Source organism: Lampetra planeri, unplaced genomic scaffold (assembly GCF_965212315.1).
Source record: "Lampetra planeri unplaced genomic scaffold, kcLamPlan1.2.h2 scaffold_954, whole genome shotgun sequence".
NCBI lineage: Eukaryota > Metazoa > Chordata > Hyperoartia > Petromyzontiformes > Petromyzontidae > Lampetra > Lampetra planeri.
Genome location: NW_027615776.1, coordinates 16,798 through 34,698, shown reverse-complemented (window position 1 = coordinate 34,698; position 17,901 = coordinate 16,798). Strand labels below are relative to the sequence as shown.

General features: G+C 49.7%; 3 protein-coding genes across 3 annotated transcripts; 2 read left to right on the top strand and 1 right to left on the bottom strand.

Annotated features, from left to right (window-relative positions):
* Window positions 1–309: 309 nt before the first annotated feature.
* On the top strand, window positions 310–7,086 carry LOC144742274 (AP-1 complex subunit beta-1-like). Its single transcript, XM_078624744.1, is given in 27 exon segments — window positions 310–346; window positions 476–581; window positions 779–914; window positions 993–1,238; window positions 1,378–1,525; window positions 1,528–1,567; window positions 1,646–1,853; window positions 1,855–1,868; window positions 1,976–2,096; window positions 2,177–2,272; window positions 2,359–2,474; window positions 2,539–2,704; window positions 2,822–2,920; window positions 3,016–3,024; window positions 3,026–3,276; window positions 3,559–3,616; window positions 3,618–3,752; window positions 3,917–3,934; window positions 3,936–3,959; window positions 4,310–4,462; window positions 4,534–4,680; window positions 4,741–4,872; window positions 4,973–5,002; window positions 5,004–5,054; window positions 5,130–5,220; window positions 6,499–6,653; window positions 7,012–7,086. Coding segments are annotated over 27 exon segments (2,862 nt in total).
* Window positions 7,087–8,687: 1,601 nt separating this feature from the next.
* HEPACAM (hepatic and glial cell adhesion molecule) lies at window positions 8,688–9,948 on the bottom strand (the record flags this gene model as incomplete). The annotated part of the gene is made up of 3 exons (XM_078624748.1): window positions 8,688–8,797; window positions 9,217–9,498; window positions 9,633–9,948. Coding segments are annotated over 3 exons (708 nt in total), but the record flags the coding sequence as incomplete, so codon positions are not given.
* A 768-nt stretch (window positions 9,949–10,716) lies between these two features.
* LOC144742276 (transmembrane protein 120A-A-like) lies at window positions 10,717–14,714 on the top strand. The gene is given in 13 exon segments (XM_078624746.1): window positions 10,717–10,794; window positions 11,573–11,691; window positions 11,935–12,066; window positions 12,136–12,195; window positions 12,258–12,353; window positions 12,428–12,439; window positions 12,441–12,515; window positions 12,662–12,727; window positions 12,811–12,883; window positions 13,026–13,107; window positions 14,285–14,349; window positions 14,431–14,499; window positions 14,589–14,714. Coding segments are annotated over 13 exon segments (1,053 nt in total).
* Window positions 14,715–17,901: the final 3,187 nt, after the last annotated feature.

The following is a 17,901-nucleotide window of genomic DNA, read 5'->3' as shown; positions in this document are numbered from 1 at the left end:
ACTGCTGCTGGGGACGTTTGTTTCTAGCCTGTGATTCATAGCATGTTAGCATCGCCCGTTTCAGTGATGGGTTAGCACGTATCAAGCTAGCGAAAGATGTCTACTGCTGTCGTTCGGTCCTGTCCATTTCGACGTTATCGACGTTTCATCAGACGAACAAACACGTACTGCAGTAGACCATTCGACGGTACAGATGTGGATGGCAGCTGGGTTCGAAAACTTATCACGCCAACCCGAACCTTATGGCTGGATGCAGCTGTAACTCTCACCCTAAATGACCTGTTTCTGTTCAGACCTCAACAAACAAAAATGACGGACTCCAAATACTTCACTACGAACAAAAAAGGTGAGGATGTGTCCAAGCTTCTATAGACTGTGTGTGTGTGTGTGTGTGTGTGTGTGTGTGTGTGTGTGTGTGTGTGAGAGAGAGAGGGAGGAAGAAGAAGAAGCTGCTGATCACACTGTTCTGTGGCAGGAGAGATCTTTGAACTGAAGGCTGAGCTGAACAATGAGAAGAAGGAGAAGAGGAAAGAGGCGGTAAAGAAGGTCATTGCTGCCATGACTGTTGGCAAAGACGTCAGGTAAAAGGTTTCTTTCATGGACAGACGTCTGACAGACGCACGTCTGATCACACATACAGTGTACAACACAGAACACAGTACTCCACAGTGCAACACTGTTTACTACTGCGTTGTATTATACAGTATAGACAGTGGAGGTGTGGACAAGCTGCTTCTCACTCACAGTGGACTCTGAACGTCCTTGTGCTTCTCGTCAGCTCCTTGTTCCCAGACGTGGTGAACTGCATGCAGACGGACAACCTGGAGCTGAAGAAGTTAGTCTACCTGTACTTGATGAACTACGCCAAGAGCCAACCCGACATGGCCATCATGGCCGTCAACAGCTTTGTGAAGGTGTGGCTCCAAACGACCGTTCTCACCTTGCTTGTATGTGATTTGCGTTAATGTGCCTTCCTGGTCCTTCCTGTACAGGACTGTGAGGACCCCAACCCTCTGATCCGGGCTCTGGCCGTCCGGACCATGGGCTGCATCCGAGTGGACAAAATCACAGAGTACCTGTGCGAGCCGCTGAGGAAGTGTCTGAAGGACGAGGACCCGTACGTGAGGAAGACGGCCGCTGTTTGTGTGGCCAAACTTCATGACATCAACGCCCAGATGGTGGAGGACCAGGGCTTTCTGGACTCGCTGAGGGACCTCATCGCTGACTCCAACCCCATGGTAAGTGGTGGTGGGGGTCGGCCTCCCGCCCTGAAGAACCGCTCAGCTCACAAACCTTTGCTCTGACATCTCTACCCCCCAGTATGGCATGAAGCCTCCGAGTGTGGTTCTAATCTAACTGTTCTCTCACGTCCTTAAGGTTGTGGCCAATGCAGTCGCTGCTCTTTCGGAGATAAGTGAGTCTCATCCCAACAGCAACCTGCTGGACCTGAACCCCCAGAACATCAACAAGCTGCTCACAGCCCTGAACGAGTGCACCGAGTGGGGGCAGATCTTCATCCTGGACTGCTGTCCAACTACAACCCCAAAGACGAGCGCGAGGCCCAGAGGTGGATTCTGCTGAAGCCACCGTGTTGTTCCTCTCCTTCATCGTTTCTGACTGAAGCTCCTTACTCTGTTCCTTCCAGCATCTGTGAGCGTGTCACTCCCCGGCTGTCTCATGCCAACTCCGCCGTGGTTCTGTCGGCTGTCAAGGTGCTGATGAAGTTCTTGGAGCTGTTGCCCAAAGACTCTGACTACTACAACACCTTGCTGAAGAAGTTGTCACCACCTTTGGTCACGCTGCTGTCTGGAGAACCTGAGGTCCAGTACGTGGCTCTGAGGAACATCAACCTCAATCGTCCAGAAAAGGTGAGTGATCATCAGTCCGTCTGAGGCGGAAGACAGGTCTTTGACTGCTTGTTCACAGGGCAGAGATTCACCACACTGTGTGTGCGTGTGTGTGTGCGTGTGCGTAGGCCAGAGATCCTAAAGCAGGAGATCAAAGTTTTCTTCGTCAAGTACAATGACCCAATCTACGTGAAACTGGAGAAACTGGACATCATGATCCGCCTGGCGTCACAGGCCAACATTGCCCAGGTACTGAGAAGTGCAGCTTCTAGTCTGTGCTGGCGAGTGCTGCTCCTAGTCTCTTCGTACTTCATGGTTGTTTCCTGCAGGTACTGGCTGAACTGAAGGAATACGCCACCGAGGTGGACGTGGACTTTGTGCGTAAGGCCGTACGCGCCATCGGGCGCTGTGCCATCAAAGTGGAGGTAACACGTGATGTCAGCAGCAGCTGAGAACATGAGGTGCATGGCACATGATGGTGCTGGCGCTCAGTTGTGTTGTTCCTCTGCAGCAATCAGCTGAGCGCTGTGTGAGCACGCTGCTGGACCTCATTCAGACCAAGGTCAACTATGTGGTCCAGGAGGCCATTGTGGTCATCAGGGACATCTTCCGCAAGTACCCCAACAAGTAGGTTCCTCCTGAAGCCACGCAGCAGATCCTGCACTGGTTGTAACCTGCTGCTGTTGTTCAGGTACGAGAGCATCATCGCCACCCTGTGTGAGAACCTTGACTCTCTGGATGAACCCGACGCTCGTGCCGCCATGATCTGGATCGTCGGCGAGTATGCCGAGAGGATCGACAACGCTGATGAGCTGCTGGAGAGTTTCCTGGAAGGTTTCCATGACGAAAGCACTCAGGTCCCACAGCACCTTCACAACTATTTTATGGACTATGAACCTCACACACACACTCGCTCTTTAACACACACTGTCTCACGCACACACACTTGCTGACATGTCCTTTCGTGTCTCCAGGTCCAGCTCACTTTGCTCACCGCCATTGTCAAACTGTTCCTGAAGAAGCCGTCTGAGACGCAGGAGTTGGTGCAGCAGGTTCTCAGTTTGGCCACTCAGGTGACAACCACGGTTCTAGAAGGATCCTTGTCATCAAAGTAACGCCGCTCTTCCTCAGCGTTCAGCTCAGCTTCATGGCACCACCTTCTCTGCAGGACTCGGACCAACCCCGATCTGCGGGACCGCGGCTACATATACTGGCGCCTGCTGTCCACGGACCCAGTGACTGCCAAAGAGGTGGTGCTGTCGGAGAAGCCGCTGATCTCCGAGGAGACGGATCTGATCGAGCCCACGTTACTGGACGAGCTCATCTGCCACATCGGCTCTCTGGCCTCCGTCTACCACAAACCCCCCAGTGCCTTTGTGGAGGGAAGTCATGGAGTCCACCGTAAACATCTGCCAGTGCAGCACAGCAGGTCCAAGACTTAACTGCAGAACGCTGGGCAGACAGAGCACTCCTGATGTGTCCTAGAACCCTCCCTTTGAGCTGTAGCCCTTCTTCTAGTCCTTCAACCCTCCCTGTGTCCTAGAACCCTTCTGATGTGTCCTTGAACCCTCCCTGTGTCCTAGAACCCTTCTGATGTGTCCTAGACCCTTCTGATGTGTCCTTGAACATACCCTGTGTGCTATAGCCCGTCCAGCTGTTGAACCCTGTCCTTGAACTCCCCCATCCTTGAACCTATGTCTCCTGTTGACAGTATCGAAGCGGGTGAGAGCCCAGTGAGTGGAGGACCGGCAGCCGCCATGGACCAGCCATCATGTCATCCCGAGTCAGGGGGACCTTCTGGGGGACTTGCTCAACCTGGACCTGGGTCCTCCGGTCAACGTGCCCCAGGTGTCGTCCATGCAGATGGGGGCGGTGGACCTGCTGGGGGGGGGTCTGGACAGCTTGGTGAGCCCTCACTGGTTTGTGTGTGTGTGTGTGTGTTTTATTTGTTTTTATTTACTATTTTGGGGGTGGGGGGTCCTTAAGGACACAGGGGATTCACTCCTGATGGACTGTGGTTGCTAAGAACGTCTCTGTCTCTGTGTCTCTCGGTGGGGCCTCTCCTGTAGCTGGGGGGAGACCTGGGCGGGAGGTGTTGGGGGAAGTCCAGCCGTAAGTTTCAGCCGTATTCTAGTTCTCCTTGTCTCCCTACTCTTCTCCTCGTCTGTCTTCTCGTCCACAGGCCATCCTGTTTCCGTACTGCTGCTCTTACACACTTGTCTGGTTTCAGATCAGCCTCACAGTGCTCACTTCCTGTTTCCTGTTTGGTCTGGACCCAAATTGTGTCCTAGTTTTCCTACGGATGCTGTACTGATGGATTGATGATACACTGATTGACTCTCATGTGTTTCTCACATGCCAATGTGAGGTGAATGGAAGCAGAAAGTACTGACTCCCATTCGTGCCGGCTTCTGCTTCTAGTTGTTGTGGTTCTGGTTCCTCACAGAGCTTCCCCTCTGCAGGTGGGACAGAACTTCATCCCCTCGTCCGTCCCCAGTACCTTCGCTCCTTCACCCACCCCGGCGCCGCCGGCCGTCAGTAGCGGCCTCAACGACTTGTTTGAGCTCTCCACTGGAATGGCCGTCAGCAGCGGGGGCCACGTGGCGCCCAAAGCGGTGAGTGAAGCGACATCCCCAAGCTGTCGTCCCACGTGTCTGTGTGTGTGACGTCAGTGTGTCCTCCCCAGGTGTGGCTGCCTGCAGTGAAGGCCAAAGGTCTGGAGATCTGTGGAACTTTCTCACGCCGCCAGGGTCACATGTTCATGGACATGAGCTTCACCAACAAGGCTCTGCAGCACATGACCGACTTCGCCATCCAGTTCAAACAAGAACAGGTGCGTGCGTGCGTGCACGTCCCCCACCCCTACAAACCCCTAATGTTGTCCCTGCTGTAGTTTCGGGATGATCCCCCACCAGTCCTCTGCCCGTCCACACCCCCTCTGATGCCCAATCAGAACATGGACATGTCTCTGCCAATCAACACCATTGGTCCAGTCATGAAGATGGATCCACTCAACAACCTGCAGGTACGACACCTACAGGGACACGGTGCGTCCACAGACCGACCGACAGGGACAACAGTGCGTCCACAGACTGACATGTCCTCTGCTCTGTGCTTGGACACAGGTGGCTGTGAAGAACAACATTGACGTCTTCTTACTTCAGCGTCCTCATTCCTCTGAACATCTTCTTTGTGGAAGATGGAAAAAATGGGTAAATTGACGAGTCGCTGTTCGCCAAAGACGTTCTGTGTCTTGTCCTCATATGCACATGTGTGTCTCCTTCAGAGCGTCAGGTGTTCCTCGCCACTTGGAAGGACATCCCCAACGAGAACGAGCTCCAGTATCAGATAAAGGATTGTCACCTGAATGCAGGTTGTGTGTGTGTGTGTGTGTGTGTGTGTGTGTGTGTGTGTGTGTGTGTGTGTGTGTGTGTGTGTGTGTGTGTGTGTGTGTGTGTGTGTGTGTGTGTGTGTGTGTGTGTGTGTGTGTGTGTGTGTGTGTGTGTGTGTGTGTGTGTGTGTGTGTGTGTGTGTGTGTGTCAGACAGTTGTCACTGTGCTCCACTGTCTCCTTAAAATGTCTTTTCTCCACATCTTTCTTTAGACTCATCCTCGCGTGTCACAGGATGTTGCTTCTGCTGTCACTTGTAGGACTTAAGTTGTTCCTTTAGCTGCTTTAGTTACTGACACCTGAGGCTTCATCACTGGATCCCAGGAGGGAGTCGGTGGTGGGGCAGGTGTGGTTGTAGGTGTGACTGTTAGTACAGGTGGGAGTGTGATGCTGCCTCAAATCGCGTCCTTACCGTTAGTACAGTCCTGTCTGTGAAGGTTCTCAGTCATCCAAGTCATGGTATCTTGCTGGTTGATCTGTCTTCAAGCTAACTTGTAGTTTACTTGAAGACGTTTCTCCACTCTTCCAGAAGCTTCTTCAGTTCTGAACTGACTATTGGGGAGTTCTGCTACTAATACTAAGTCGAATTGTTTACTCACACAAAGGGGTGTTCCTGGCTGTCAGTCACCTGAGAGTCATTAATTGACATAAAGGGTTGTGGGTGTCGCCGCTCCCCCACCCCGCATTGTTGTCTAAATACCGTATATCAAGATGAGACTTTTGGTCCATATCGCCCAGCCCTACTTATGTACTAAATGTACTCAGCATACTCAGTTTGAGGATGGAAGTACACGCATTGAGTGTTAGTGTCATGTGAGTGTGTAGGTATAGGTGTGAAGGTGCTCCCAGACTCCAGCACACTGTGGGCGGAGCAGACATGGAATGTCCACAGTCATCAAAGTGTCTATCGTATTCTGTTGCATAGTAGTTTCCTGTGAAATTTTCCGTGAAACCACACACTTCCTACAATCATTGCATGTTGTTTCCATGTTTCTGTCATGTGTTCTCAGAGCTAAAATGTTACAGTTTGCACGCACTGGCCTTGTGGATGTCTGCTTTGAGTCCATGCAGACATCTGCTCCGCTAAAGTTTTGCTTGAGTATGTTTGGGTCTTAAGTGTTAGTGTGGGTGTGTGTAGGTGTGAGTGTGTTAGTGTTAGTGTAGGTGTGTTTTGGCACCTTTTATCTAGTGATCCAGTGGATGAGAGCTCTGTGCCTCATGTTGAGGGCCTCATCCTCATCACCTCATCCTGGTCTTGCAGACACGGTGTCCGGGAAGCTGCAGAACAACAACATCTACACCATTGCTAAGAGGAACGTGGAGGGCCAGGACATGCTCTACCAGTCCCTCAAACTCACCAACGGCATCTGGATCCTGGCCGAGCTCCGCATTCAGCCAGGGAACCCCAACTACACGGTAATTGTCCAATCCCAGAGTGGTGTCCTCCCATCCCAGAGTGGCGTCCTCCAGTCGGGTCCGTCCTCCAGTCGTTTCTGAATGAGTCTGTGATTCTATCAAACATCTTCTGTTCGGCTCCAAACATCAAGTTCTCAGTCATGGCAGAAGAAACGCAGCTTTGATTCTGGGACCCAATGTGGTTTCACTGTCACTGTTTCTCTGTATCCTCTGTGTCCTCTCTGTCCTCTGTGTCTTCACTGCATACTCTCACGCGTCCTCTCTCACTGCACCTACTCACCTCTGTTTGTCCTCTCTGTGTCCTTCCTGCATACTCTCTCACTCCATCCTCACGGCGTCTTTCTCTCTGTGTCCTCAGCTGTCCCTGAAGTGTCGGGCCCCTGAGGTGTCTCAGTACGTGTACCAGATGTACGATTCTGTGCTGAAGAACTGAGCTGCTTGTCCAATCACAGCCAGAGTTCCATCACTTCCTGTCAGCAGCTGCCTGTGAATCAGAAAGGGACGTGACAATGTTCCACCAACAAACCGTTCCGCTGTTGTATCCTTGTGTCTTTGAATCCTTTTAGGATGTTCACATCCAATGACAACACTCCTTCATTCCGTCCTGAGCTCAGTGTGAAAGTGAAACATGAAAATTCCAGTGTCTGTGAAGCTTTATTTGTTACAGTCTGTGGCTTTTTAAACTTTTTTTATTCGCTTTGCTCCACAGCCTCCCCCAACACACATACACAGCCCCCCCCATACTGCACCACCTTACTGCCAGTGATGGAGTAGTTTGTGTTGGTAGTAAATGTGGAGTAAATAAATAAACTAACGTTTTGTGTTCCATCGGCGTGACACCATGTCTCATCATGTCTCTGACTGTAAATTTTTGTTTGCACAATAAACCTACGCGCAGCTGACTCGAACACCCCTGGAGGAACCGGACGGAACAGCTACACATGACACCCTGTGGGTCCGAGGGTCAGTGGTTCCTACAGGAAGTTGCCCTGAGCCGATCACACCTGAATGAGAACCGGAAGGACTGGACATAGACACAATCGCCAGGTTTTTATCAGTCAGAGGACGACACGTTGAACATACAAAAACTGATTAGCTGCTTTCTGTCCCAGTTGGTCCCCTGCCACTGGGCCACGAGGTGTCCAGTCATGTTACTGTTTGGGTCCTTTAGCTTGTTTGTCATCATCACGTGACAGAAGAACAAAGTACTGATTTCTGAGAAGTTTCCTCCTGGAGTGTAACAGACACACACACACACACACACAGGTGAAGTCTGTTCTCTCAACACAGACCTGCAGCTGCAGACATGCATTTTTTGGGAGGTAAGAGGTCATGTTCTGTGACAACCAGCTCCTCTGATGTTTCAACTTGCGAATCAGGCAGACATCATGTTGGGGGGGGGGGGGCGGCGGCTGAGATGAACCCGGGGCCTTTCATGTGCGCATGTTGGTTGAGTACCGGGTGAGAGCATCGTCGTAGGCGGGGGGGGTCGTAGCAGGGGGGGTTGTTGAGTCCACAAGCGGCTCCAATGCTGTTGCTGGACGAGTCGTCCAGCGAAGGATCCTGTGACACAGTTGGATACACCCCTGAGGCTGTTGGCACAACATTCTGAGCAGACGCTGTCTCAACTCTACCAGGTAGTAGTTACTACCAGCTACTAATTACTAGCTTTGAGCTGCTAGTTACCAGCTGGTCAGATGAGCGGCTGATCACACTCTGCAGTGTGAGCGACATCAAATGTGTGTGATGAGCAGGTACCTTGCGCTGCAGCACGTACAGAGACGTCACTGAATTATTTGCACCGGACTTTTCACCGTTGGAGTGTCTGAAAAGCACAAACACTTTAACATTCACACGTGTGTTGGTTGGACACGGTTAACTGGTGTTCACCTGTGCGGCGACCCGCCCTTCCCTGCCCAGCTGCAAATCTGCCCAGAGGTTCTCTGCTGCCACGCCTCGACCTGACACCGACAAGAATGCGTGAGTTTGTGTTTGATCATCCGTTCTCTGCTTGCATCAGGTGCTTCATGCTGTTCAAAGCTCCTCGTACTTTTTGAGCGGCGTCCAGCAGGCGCAGACTGTCACCAGGGACATCAAGAGGAAGATGCTTCCAGTGGACAGGATGATGTACACGGAACTTCTTCCTGGAACCATCAAAGGAACAGTAAACACCATCAAAGACCGACAAGCACAGTAAACAACATCATTATATACCATCACACACGGTAAACACCATCAGACACCATCATTAGATACCATCAAACACACAGTAAACACCATCAGACACCATCAGAGACCATCAAACAGTAAACACCATCAGAGACCATCAAACAGTAAACACCATCACACACCATCATTAGATACCATCAAACACACAGTAAACACCATCAGACACCATCATTAGATACCATCAAACACACAGTAAACACCATCAGACACCATCAAAGAGTAAACACCATCAAACATTTGTGAGAAGCGTACTACCGAGGACATGTGAGACACGGCTCGGGTCAGAACATAGTAGATGTCTTGTTGTCAAGGCAACAAACACAGCATCACTTACTGTAGACCGTCAATCTGATCGGCCAACTTGTCATGTTGCTCACAGGGTTGAGAACTGTGCAGCTGTAGACGTCGTCATCCGCCATCACCACACGAGGGATGGTCAGAAACCTCTGGTCAGGTGACACAACAAACCTTGTTTCATTGGTCAACACTTTTCCACCTTTAAACCACCGGTAAGTGGTCCTGGTTCCGTTGGCATGGGAACAGTTGAGGATGACGTTTTCGCTGCGCTCCAGCACTGATGAAGACTCCATGAGGATGAAGGGTCTGGACACAGGCTCTGGGACACACACACACACACACACAACACACAGCATCCTTCATGTTCCACGCCTCGTCTGATCAACCCCTGCCGCTGCTAGGGTCATGACCCCTGCTGCAGGGGTCACTGTCCAGTGTGTCCTGACCACCTACCGTCCACAGTGAGCGTGATGCTGCCCTCTCCTGGGAACGTGTCGTCAGTGATCGAGATCTCCACATCATAGGTTCCTTCGTCAGACAGTCGCAGGTTGTGGAGGAGCAGCGTCCCATTCTCAAACACCAGGATCCGGTCCCGGTACTCGGGCCTCAGCGTCCCAATGATGTCCGTCCCAATGGACTGGACCACGGTGACAGACTTCTCCCTCCGCAGCTGCCACTTGATAACGGGCTGGTCGGGGCTGGAGCTGACGTACCGGATGGACAGGAGAGCCTCTCCGACTTGACCTCTGATCAAAAGGTCGGGGGACGGTCATGTTCACCGTCAACACCCCCCCCTGGAGGAAAGTCACATGGTCACATGACCTCAAAATGCAACATCCTGTTTGCTCATCTTTCCTTTGGGACTGTAACACCCGATCAAGGAGTGACCAGTGACACACACACACACACACACACACACACACACATACACATACTCTCTTTCACACACACAAACACACACACACACACACAGAGGAAGCAGACAAACCTGCAGACAGGAAACTCAGCAGCAAAAGTTGTGTCGTCATGTTGGTCTGAAGTTTTGTTTCTCTCCAACACGACGCAATCGTTTGATGCTGACTCACAGTCAGATGGCCATGGCCAGTGTGCGGGTGTGTGTGTGAGAGAGGGATACACACTGTGTATTTGTGTTTGTTTGACACTGTTCTTTGTGTGAGACACTGTTTTCTCTCTCTTTCTCTCTCTCTCTCTTTGTGTGTGTGTGTGAAAGAAAGACAGTGTTCTCTGTGTGTGTGTGTGCGTGTGTGGAAACAGACCAAAAGAAAATAAAAGCACAAAGGAAGGTTTTCTGTCAGATATCCACATTTATACATGAAGGATCTGTTGAAGCATGTACGTCATTTCCTATTTCCCACAGACGTACACATTCCAAAGCCCTATGTAGGAAATAGTACAGCAGTCTAGTATAAGCTTTTATTTTGAAGGCAAGCACAGAAAGTGCACTTTTGACACTGCTGACTACTGCTCACATTAGCTCCATTACTTGGCAAGTTGGCTTGTTCGAGTCCAAGCGGAAATGTTGTTCAGTCCCACGGGTTTGTCCGAGTGTTTCCGCGAGTGGGAGGATTTAGAGAAAGACTTCACACACATCCAGGTAAGTTCACTGATGTTCGCTGTTAGCTTACTGTTAGCTGGCATTAGCTCGAAGTAGAAAACTTTGGACGACTCAGTGCTCATGCGCAGACAGGACAATTCCTTCTAGAAGGAATGAGGTCAAAAGCTCTCTGATCAGTTGTCGTCATCTGTAGTTTTACGTCAGAATCTGCTCGATGTTTGTTTTGACTTCACGGTGAAACGAACACGCATCACTTCCTGTGAGACTTCGACGTTCGTCTCCACGTTGTGTAACGGTTTCCCTACATTAATCTCCACACTCTTTTTCTACATTTAGTGTCGTCCTGGTTCCGTCTCCTTAGAGGTCATAAGGTCAAAGACGAGAAGTCGTTTTAATGATAAATGTCTTATTCATAGTTTACTCATTTTACTGCGTTTTTCGTCTATAAATGCAAAATTACGAAGAAGAAACCGGACTTTCCTGGTGGAGTCTGATCTGATTGACAGGTTTTTCTTTTCATTGGTATCACTTTTTCTTTTTCCTCATTTGTTTTATGTACATGTATATTGTATTTATATTTTGAATTTCTTTTGGGAGATCAATGAAGTACATCTATCTCTCTTCCATGTTTACAATATTTCTGTCTTCAACTTTCTTATGTTGTTTCATAAAGGTAAACAAACACCACAATGGCGCTCTGACCTCTGACCCTGGTGTGTCAACAGGACTTAATGAAATCTTTGAAATAGAGGAGTCAGTGCTCGTGACCTTTGACCTTCTGTGAAAACATAAGGTGATGACATGACCTCATCCACAGGAAACCCACCGTCTGTACAAACACAAACTGGAGGAAGTGAACAAACTGCAGAGCACGTGCAGCGGTGCCATCACACGTCAGAGGAGGAAGTTACAAGAACTCGCCGCTGCGCTGGAAGAGTAATGTTTATTGTTTCTTTCTCAGGTCAAACGTCACTGATGGAACATTTTCTCACATGCACTCATGGCCCTCGCGCATCCTCACACCTCCTCACACATTGCCATGCACACGCAGCATCCTCTCGTGCATTTGCATCCTTGTGTGCACTCACGCATCCTTGTGTCCTCAGCGTGAAGCTGCTGCTCAGGTTCCCATGAGCAGTGGAAGGATGTGAAGCAGCTGATGAGTGTTTGTGTGACCAGATGCAATGGGAGTCGTTTGTCAGTAAACCTCAGTCCAGAGGAGCTGCAGTCCATCGCTGGCATCCAAGACGCCATCAGAGAGCGAGCTGATTCCTTCTGTGAGATGGAGGCGTTCCTGCCAAAGAAGAACGGGTTGGATTCTCTCATTTGATCTCCTGTTGTCAAGTGGCTGCTGACGTGCTGACGTTATCTCCTGTTCAGGTTGTACCTGGCTCTTGTTTTAGGAAACGTCAATGTGACACTCCTCAACAAACAGTCAAAGTAGGTCCCATCCCAGCAGACGTTCCTCCCTGGGGACAGGAACTGACTTGTCCCTTCGACAGATTCGCCTACAAGGACGAGTACGAGAAGTTTAAACTAGCGCTCACCGTCATCCTCTTCCTGTTCTCCTTCACCTGTCGCTTTGTGTTCAGTTACAGGTCAGATTCCTCTGCACATGCACGTCTGTCCAGTGGACGTTGTCATCAGTCGATGTGCATGTTGTTGTTTTCAGGGTCCTAGACGCCTTTTCAACTTCCTGCTGTGTGGTATTATTGCACACTCACTATCCGAGAGAGTGTCCTCATCAGCAACGGCTCAAGGTCCACCGCATCTCCACTGTCTCCAACTTCACCTGTGACTCAGGGGTGTCCTCCAAGCCAATATATCATGTGACGTTATCTGTGGAGCCCCCTCCTGTTCACGTTCAGCAGGTGAAACTGTCCTGAGCCTGTCGTTGTCCTTCCAGGATCCGAGGCTGGTGGGTTTTCCATCACTACGTGTCCACCTTCCTGTCTGGAGTCATGCTTACCTGGTGAGTGGCGGTTCACCTACTGATTCCCTCAGTGATAGTTGGTGAACGTTAGTGAACATTAGTGAACCTTGCTTTGTGCTCAGGCCTGAAGGTCGTCTGTACCAGATGTTCAGGAACCAGTTCCTCACGTACTGTCTCTACCAAAGTAAGACACACGTTCATCACACTCCATGTGATGCTGGGTGAGGTTCAGATCGGTCCAGTGAGCGTCTTCATACGGGAGTGGACACGTGAGTGCTGAGTGAATGAGTGAGTGTGACATCTTGTGTTTCCTCTGTCCTGGAGCAGGTTTTGTCAGTTTCTTCAGTACTACTACCAGAGTGGCTGTCTGTACCGGCTGCGAGCGCTTGGAGAGAGACACAACATGGACCTGACAGTCGGTGGGTGAAGGAACCGCCGCCATTCACCGTTTCATGATTGAAATCATCACATGTCCATCAGAAGAACAAACCAAAAGCTTCAAAGGTTCACACATCCATCAGTCGTTTCTGTTCAGCACCTGTGAACAAGTCCAGGTGGAGCTCAAAGAACAACCGAACACAACATTGTCTGCCCCTCCATGGCCCACCAAGGGGCTCATGTGTCAAACCATCATGAGCACCATTCTTTAATAGACTGTTCAGGGTGGATTTACATGTGGATGTCATGTAACATCTGCAGTGTGAATTTGTTCTATTTCGGCGCTCAACCACGATTCAGACGTGTAAATTTTCACAGAGCAGATCGCTCGGACTGGACATGACACACAATACAACACCACAACCATCAGCACATGAATGTTACATCACATCGAGTATAGGAAAGCCACGGGTACATCGCAGCTCATCTCAGACACAGTGCGAGTCATGGACGAGGAAAGATTTATCCAAGAAATGGAGAAGAAGAAACAGGGTATCATATTTGATACCTGTCTGTGAAGGTTCTCGGTCATCCAGGTCATGATGTCTCGCTGGGTTAATTTGTTGGCAACTGGACTTGTTTGCTTGAAGACGTTTCGCCACTCATGTGCAAAGCTTCTTCAATTCTTGTTGTTTTGTTTCGGCAGTCAGCCAGAACTTCTTGGATGAGTGGTGAAACGCCTTCAAGCAAACAAGTCCAGTTGGCAACGAGGAACCCAGCAACACATTTGATACCTTCCATCTGTTGTAGAAGGACGACATCAGAAATTGCTGCAGTTGTTGATGGAGGAGAAATGTGTGGTGGTACAGGCTGATGAAAACTGAAGCATCAACTGGGAAACGAAGAACCGTTCTTGTTGTTCGTGCCATATCCTGACTCTCTCAGTACTCGTCAGGTGTTCTGCTCCGCTGCTGAAACGCTGCCGGTGTGAATTGAGATCACACTGGGAACGGAGTAGAGACATGGCGCAGACGTTCCATGCTGCACACGCTTCCAGTGTAAATGAGCCTTTAGTTGTTGTGCTGCGCTATGCTGACAGGCTAACAGGATGCCACGGTTAGCATGCTAAAGTAGCACTGTGTCCATGGCCAGCAGACCTTTCACATGTTACCCATGCTGGACATCGTCACATGATATGTTTTCTCTGTCGACTCTCAGAAGGCTTCCAGTCATGGATGTGGAGAGGTCTGACCTTCCTCCTCCCCTTCCTCTTCTTCGGTCACGTCAGTATCTGCCGCTGTCAAACAAATCGTGTCCGGTCATCGTTCTCTGGTCTCAACGCTGATCTCCTGTGTGTCTTCTAGTTCTGGCAGCTCTACAACAGCATCACGTTATTGAGGATGTTCCAGCTGCCGCAGTGTAAAGAATGGCAGGTGGGGTTCCGCACATCTGCTTGTGTGTGTGCGTGCGTGTGTGCAGATGGTGACGCGTTCAAGGACACTGCGTGCGTGTGTGTGCACAGGTGATGATGTGCGGCTGCTCCTACATGATTCTCTTCCTGGGGAACGTCGTCACCACACTCGGAGTCGTGTACCAGAAGTACATGAAGAACCAGGACGGGCGGGACAGGAAGTCCAAGAGTTCATAGTGTGACTGAAGTCCAAGTGAAGCTTCTCTGTTGACCTGGCGTGGACCCTATGGAGATCCTATGTTGTACCCCCCAGAGGACCTACACCATACCCTACAGAGGTCCTCGGCTGTCAATCTGACGTGGAAACACGACTGGGCTTGAAGCTGTGAACCTGAGTTCACAAATGGCAACAATGCATGTGTTTGACGTGACGACGTTCATGGAGCTTGCGATCACACGTGAGCAGAGCTGCGCTGTGATTGGGTGAAAAAGAAAAAGTTGCAGCTGTTTGTGTTTGTCAAGAGTCACACCTCCCTTTGACTGTGTTGTCAAGTTGTTTCGTCTGTGTTTTGACAGGAAACGACCAGAAACACCAGAAGAGATTGGGCTGTCTTTATGTTTCTTGCATTTGTGTCTTGTACAATAGAATACACATCAGGTGTCTTGTTCTGACACACGTCGGATGTCACATGTACAGTTGCAGTCATTCGGGTCCAATCACAGACAGGAACAGTCACATACAGTCAGGCACAGTCATGTACATACAGTCACCGTGGGGTACAGTCAATGAACCAGTTTTCCAGGCACAGGAATGACTGATCAGATGATAAATCGTCTTTCAGTTTGATTTTAGCGGTGAGCAACGTTTCAGATCATGTATTAGCAGACAGGACTTGCACTGTACTGACATAACCACAAGAGGGCAGCATGGAAATACAATTTGGCACTTGGGAGTTATTGAGCTTTTGCATCGATGAAGGAAAACGTTCTGACAGGATCCTGATTCAAACGTATGAACCAGGAAGTCATGGATGGGAACACTCACACACAGACACACATTGACACGTGTGTGACAAAAGATTCTTCTCCGTGATGGTTCAAATCTGCAGAGGAGCAGAAAAAATGATCAGAGAAACATCAAATGGAAGAAACCCCCTGAAAGGTCTTTCCTCACTCTTTGATAAAGCCCCCACGACCCCCTCCACAGCTCCACATCCACCCACCCCCACAGCCCCCCCTCACACACACACCCACAACAGTCCCCCCTCCATAGCCCCTCTATACAACGCCCCCTCCTCCTCCTCCACAGAGAATCAGACTCAACAAACGGCATGAGGAGCAAAGTGCTGATGAGGAGCGTTTCCTACCACTTTGATGTGTCTCATGAAAGCTGCAGCACCAGACCCACTGAGTACGAGAGAGAGGACTGAATAACACTTGTATGACTGTCCAACAACTGAACAACTGTCCAACACCTGAACCACTGAACAACTGTCCAACACCTGAACCCCTGAACAACTGTCCCACATCCAAACAATGACTGAACAGCAACTGAACAACTGTCCCACATCCGAACAATGACTGAACAGCAACTGAACAACTGTCCAACACCTGAACGACTCAACAACTGTCCAACACCTGAACAACAACTGTCCCATAGCTGAATAATGACTGAACAACAACTTATCAACTGAGCAGCAATAACACATCTGTATCACACCGGAAAAACGACCGTCCCACATCCTAACAACGGCTTACCGACTATCCCACACCTGAAGAAGGGGTGCTTTGGGGCGGGTGTCATGTAATTTATTCGTCACCTCAGAGTTAAATCTGCATGTCTGATCACAAGGAAACACGAGTCCATCCACTGGTTTAATGAGGGCGTGAGTGGGTGAAAGAAAAAAGAGAATTCATCTTTATTTTAACACCAGGAGAAATTTCCCCCACTAAGCTACTCACACACTGCCGGTTCCCATAGCAACACCAAAAAACAGACAGGAGGAAGGAGCCAGCCATCAGCTTCATGTTTGAAATCGTGGGTAAAATATGTTTAATTTCACGCTTTGATCCTCGAATTCATATCATTGATGATAATGACTGGTAATATTTCATCATTAGCTAACCATGCTGGATGAGGCACATTTTAAGCTAACCATGCTAGCAACCGGCTAACAAAGAAAGACCCTGCAGGTCACATGCTTCAGTAGAGCTGTTTGCGCCAAAGCCAGATGGTCTGTTTTGTTGAAGCCAAAAGAAACTGGACAAGGTCACTTGGTCCAATAGAGGCAGAAATTACAAATCACTTTTTTTTTTCGTGGTGGTGGTGGGGGGGTTCTTTTATCACAGTTGACCAAAGGTTGCAGCTTTTCATTTTCAAGCCACTTACACTGGATTATTTCAGCCTGGATCACTAGGCACATCCATGTTGATTAGACATATCACGACTGTCACAGATCATCTTGCACTTTTGATATTCAGGTGATCAAACTGCAATAAAAACAGAACGTTGCAACGTTGGTACACGTCAGAAATATGGAGCAGTGTTTTCTGGACGTTCACTCAGGCGACAGATTGAGGAAGTGAAACAGTGAGTAACACTAATGAGTAACAGCCAACCAATCTACATTTAGGGACAATTGGCCACCTGAGCCTAACCTGAGCCTAACCCTATATTATATATATATATATACACACACGTGTGTATGTATGTATATGTATACCGGCGTGTGTGTGTGTGTGTGTGTGTGTGCGTGTGTGTGTGTGCACATGTGTGTATTAGAGCACTAATAAGCTCCTTGTGGCTCAAACTCCCCAAAGTCAGAACCCGCCAGCTCCACCCCCTCACCCCTCCTCCTCCTCCTCCTCCTCCTCCTCCTCCTCCTCCTCCTCCAAAGCCCTCAATCTCTCTCTCTCTCCTCCTCTCCCCCCTCTCTCTCCCTCTCTCTTCATTCCTCCTCGAGACGCGATGAGTTGCGGGTGGTTCGTCGGATTCTTGTTGCTGCAGCGCTGCGGTGAGTCCTCGATCACTTGTTCACTCACTCACTCACGCGACCTCAAACTCTTTGTAAACGTTTAAGATTTGTGTCGCGACCACGCGGTGAAGTTTGTTTGAACGCTGCTTTCCGTCACTTAACGTTACTTTAGTGACGTTTGAGGGATTTCAAGGTGCGGTGGATGATTGATTGGTTGATTGATTGGTCGATTAGATTGATTGATTGGTTGAACCTGGGTCACCTGAGCGGGTCAGGAACGTTTTTCGATGAGTCAGGTGAAAGCCCAGGTGAGTCCTCTGGATCAGCAGCTCTCAACTCAAAACTACATCACTTGATGTGGTCTTGGTGTAGGACCCGTCCTACTGGAAGTATTCATAGAACAGTCCTACCACTCGTAGTACTGTGCTGCATGTGTTCCGTCGAATGAC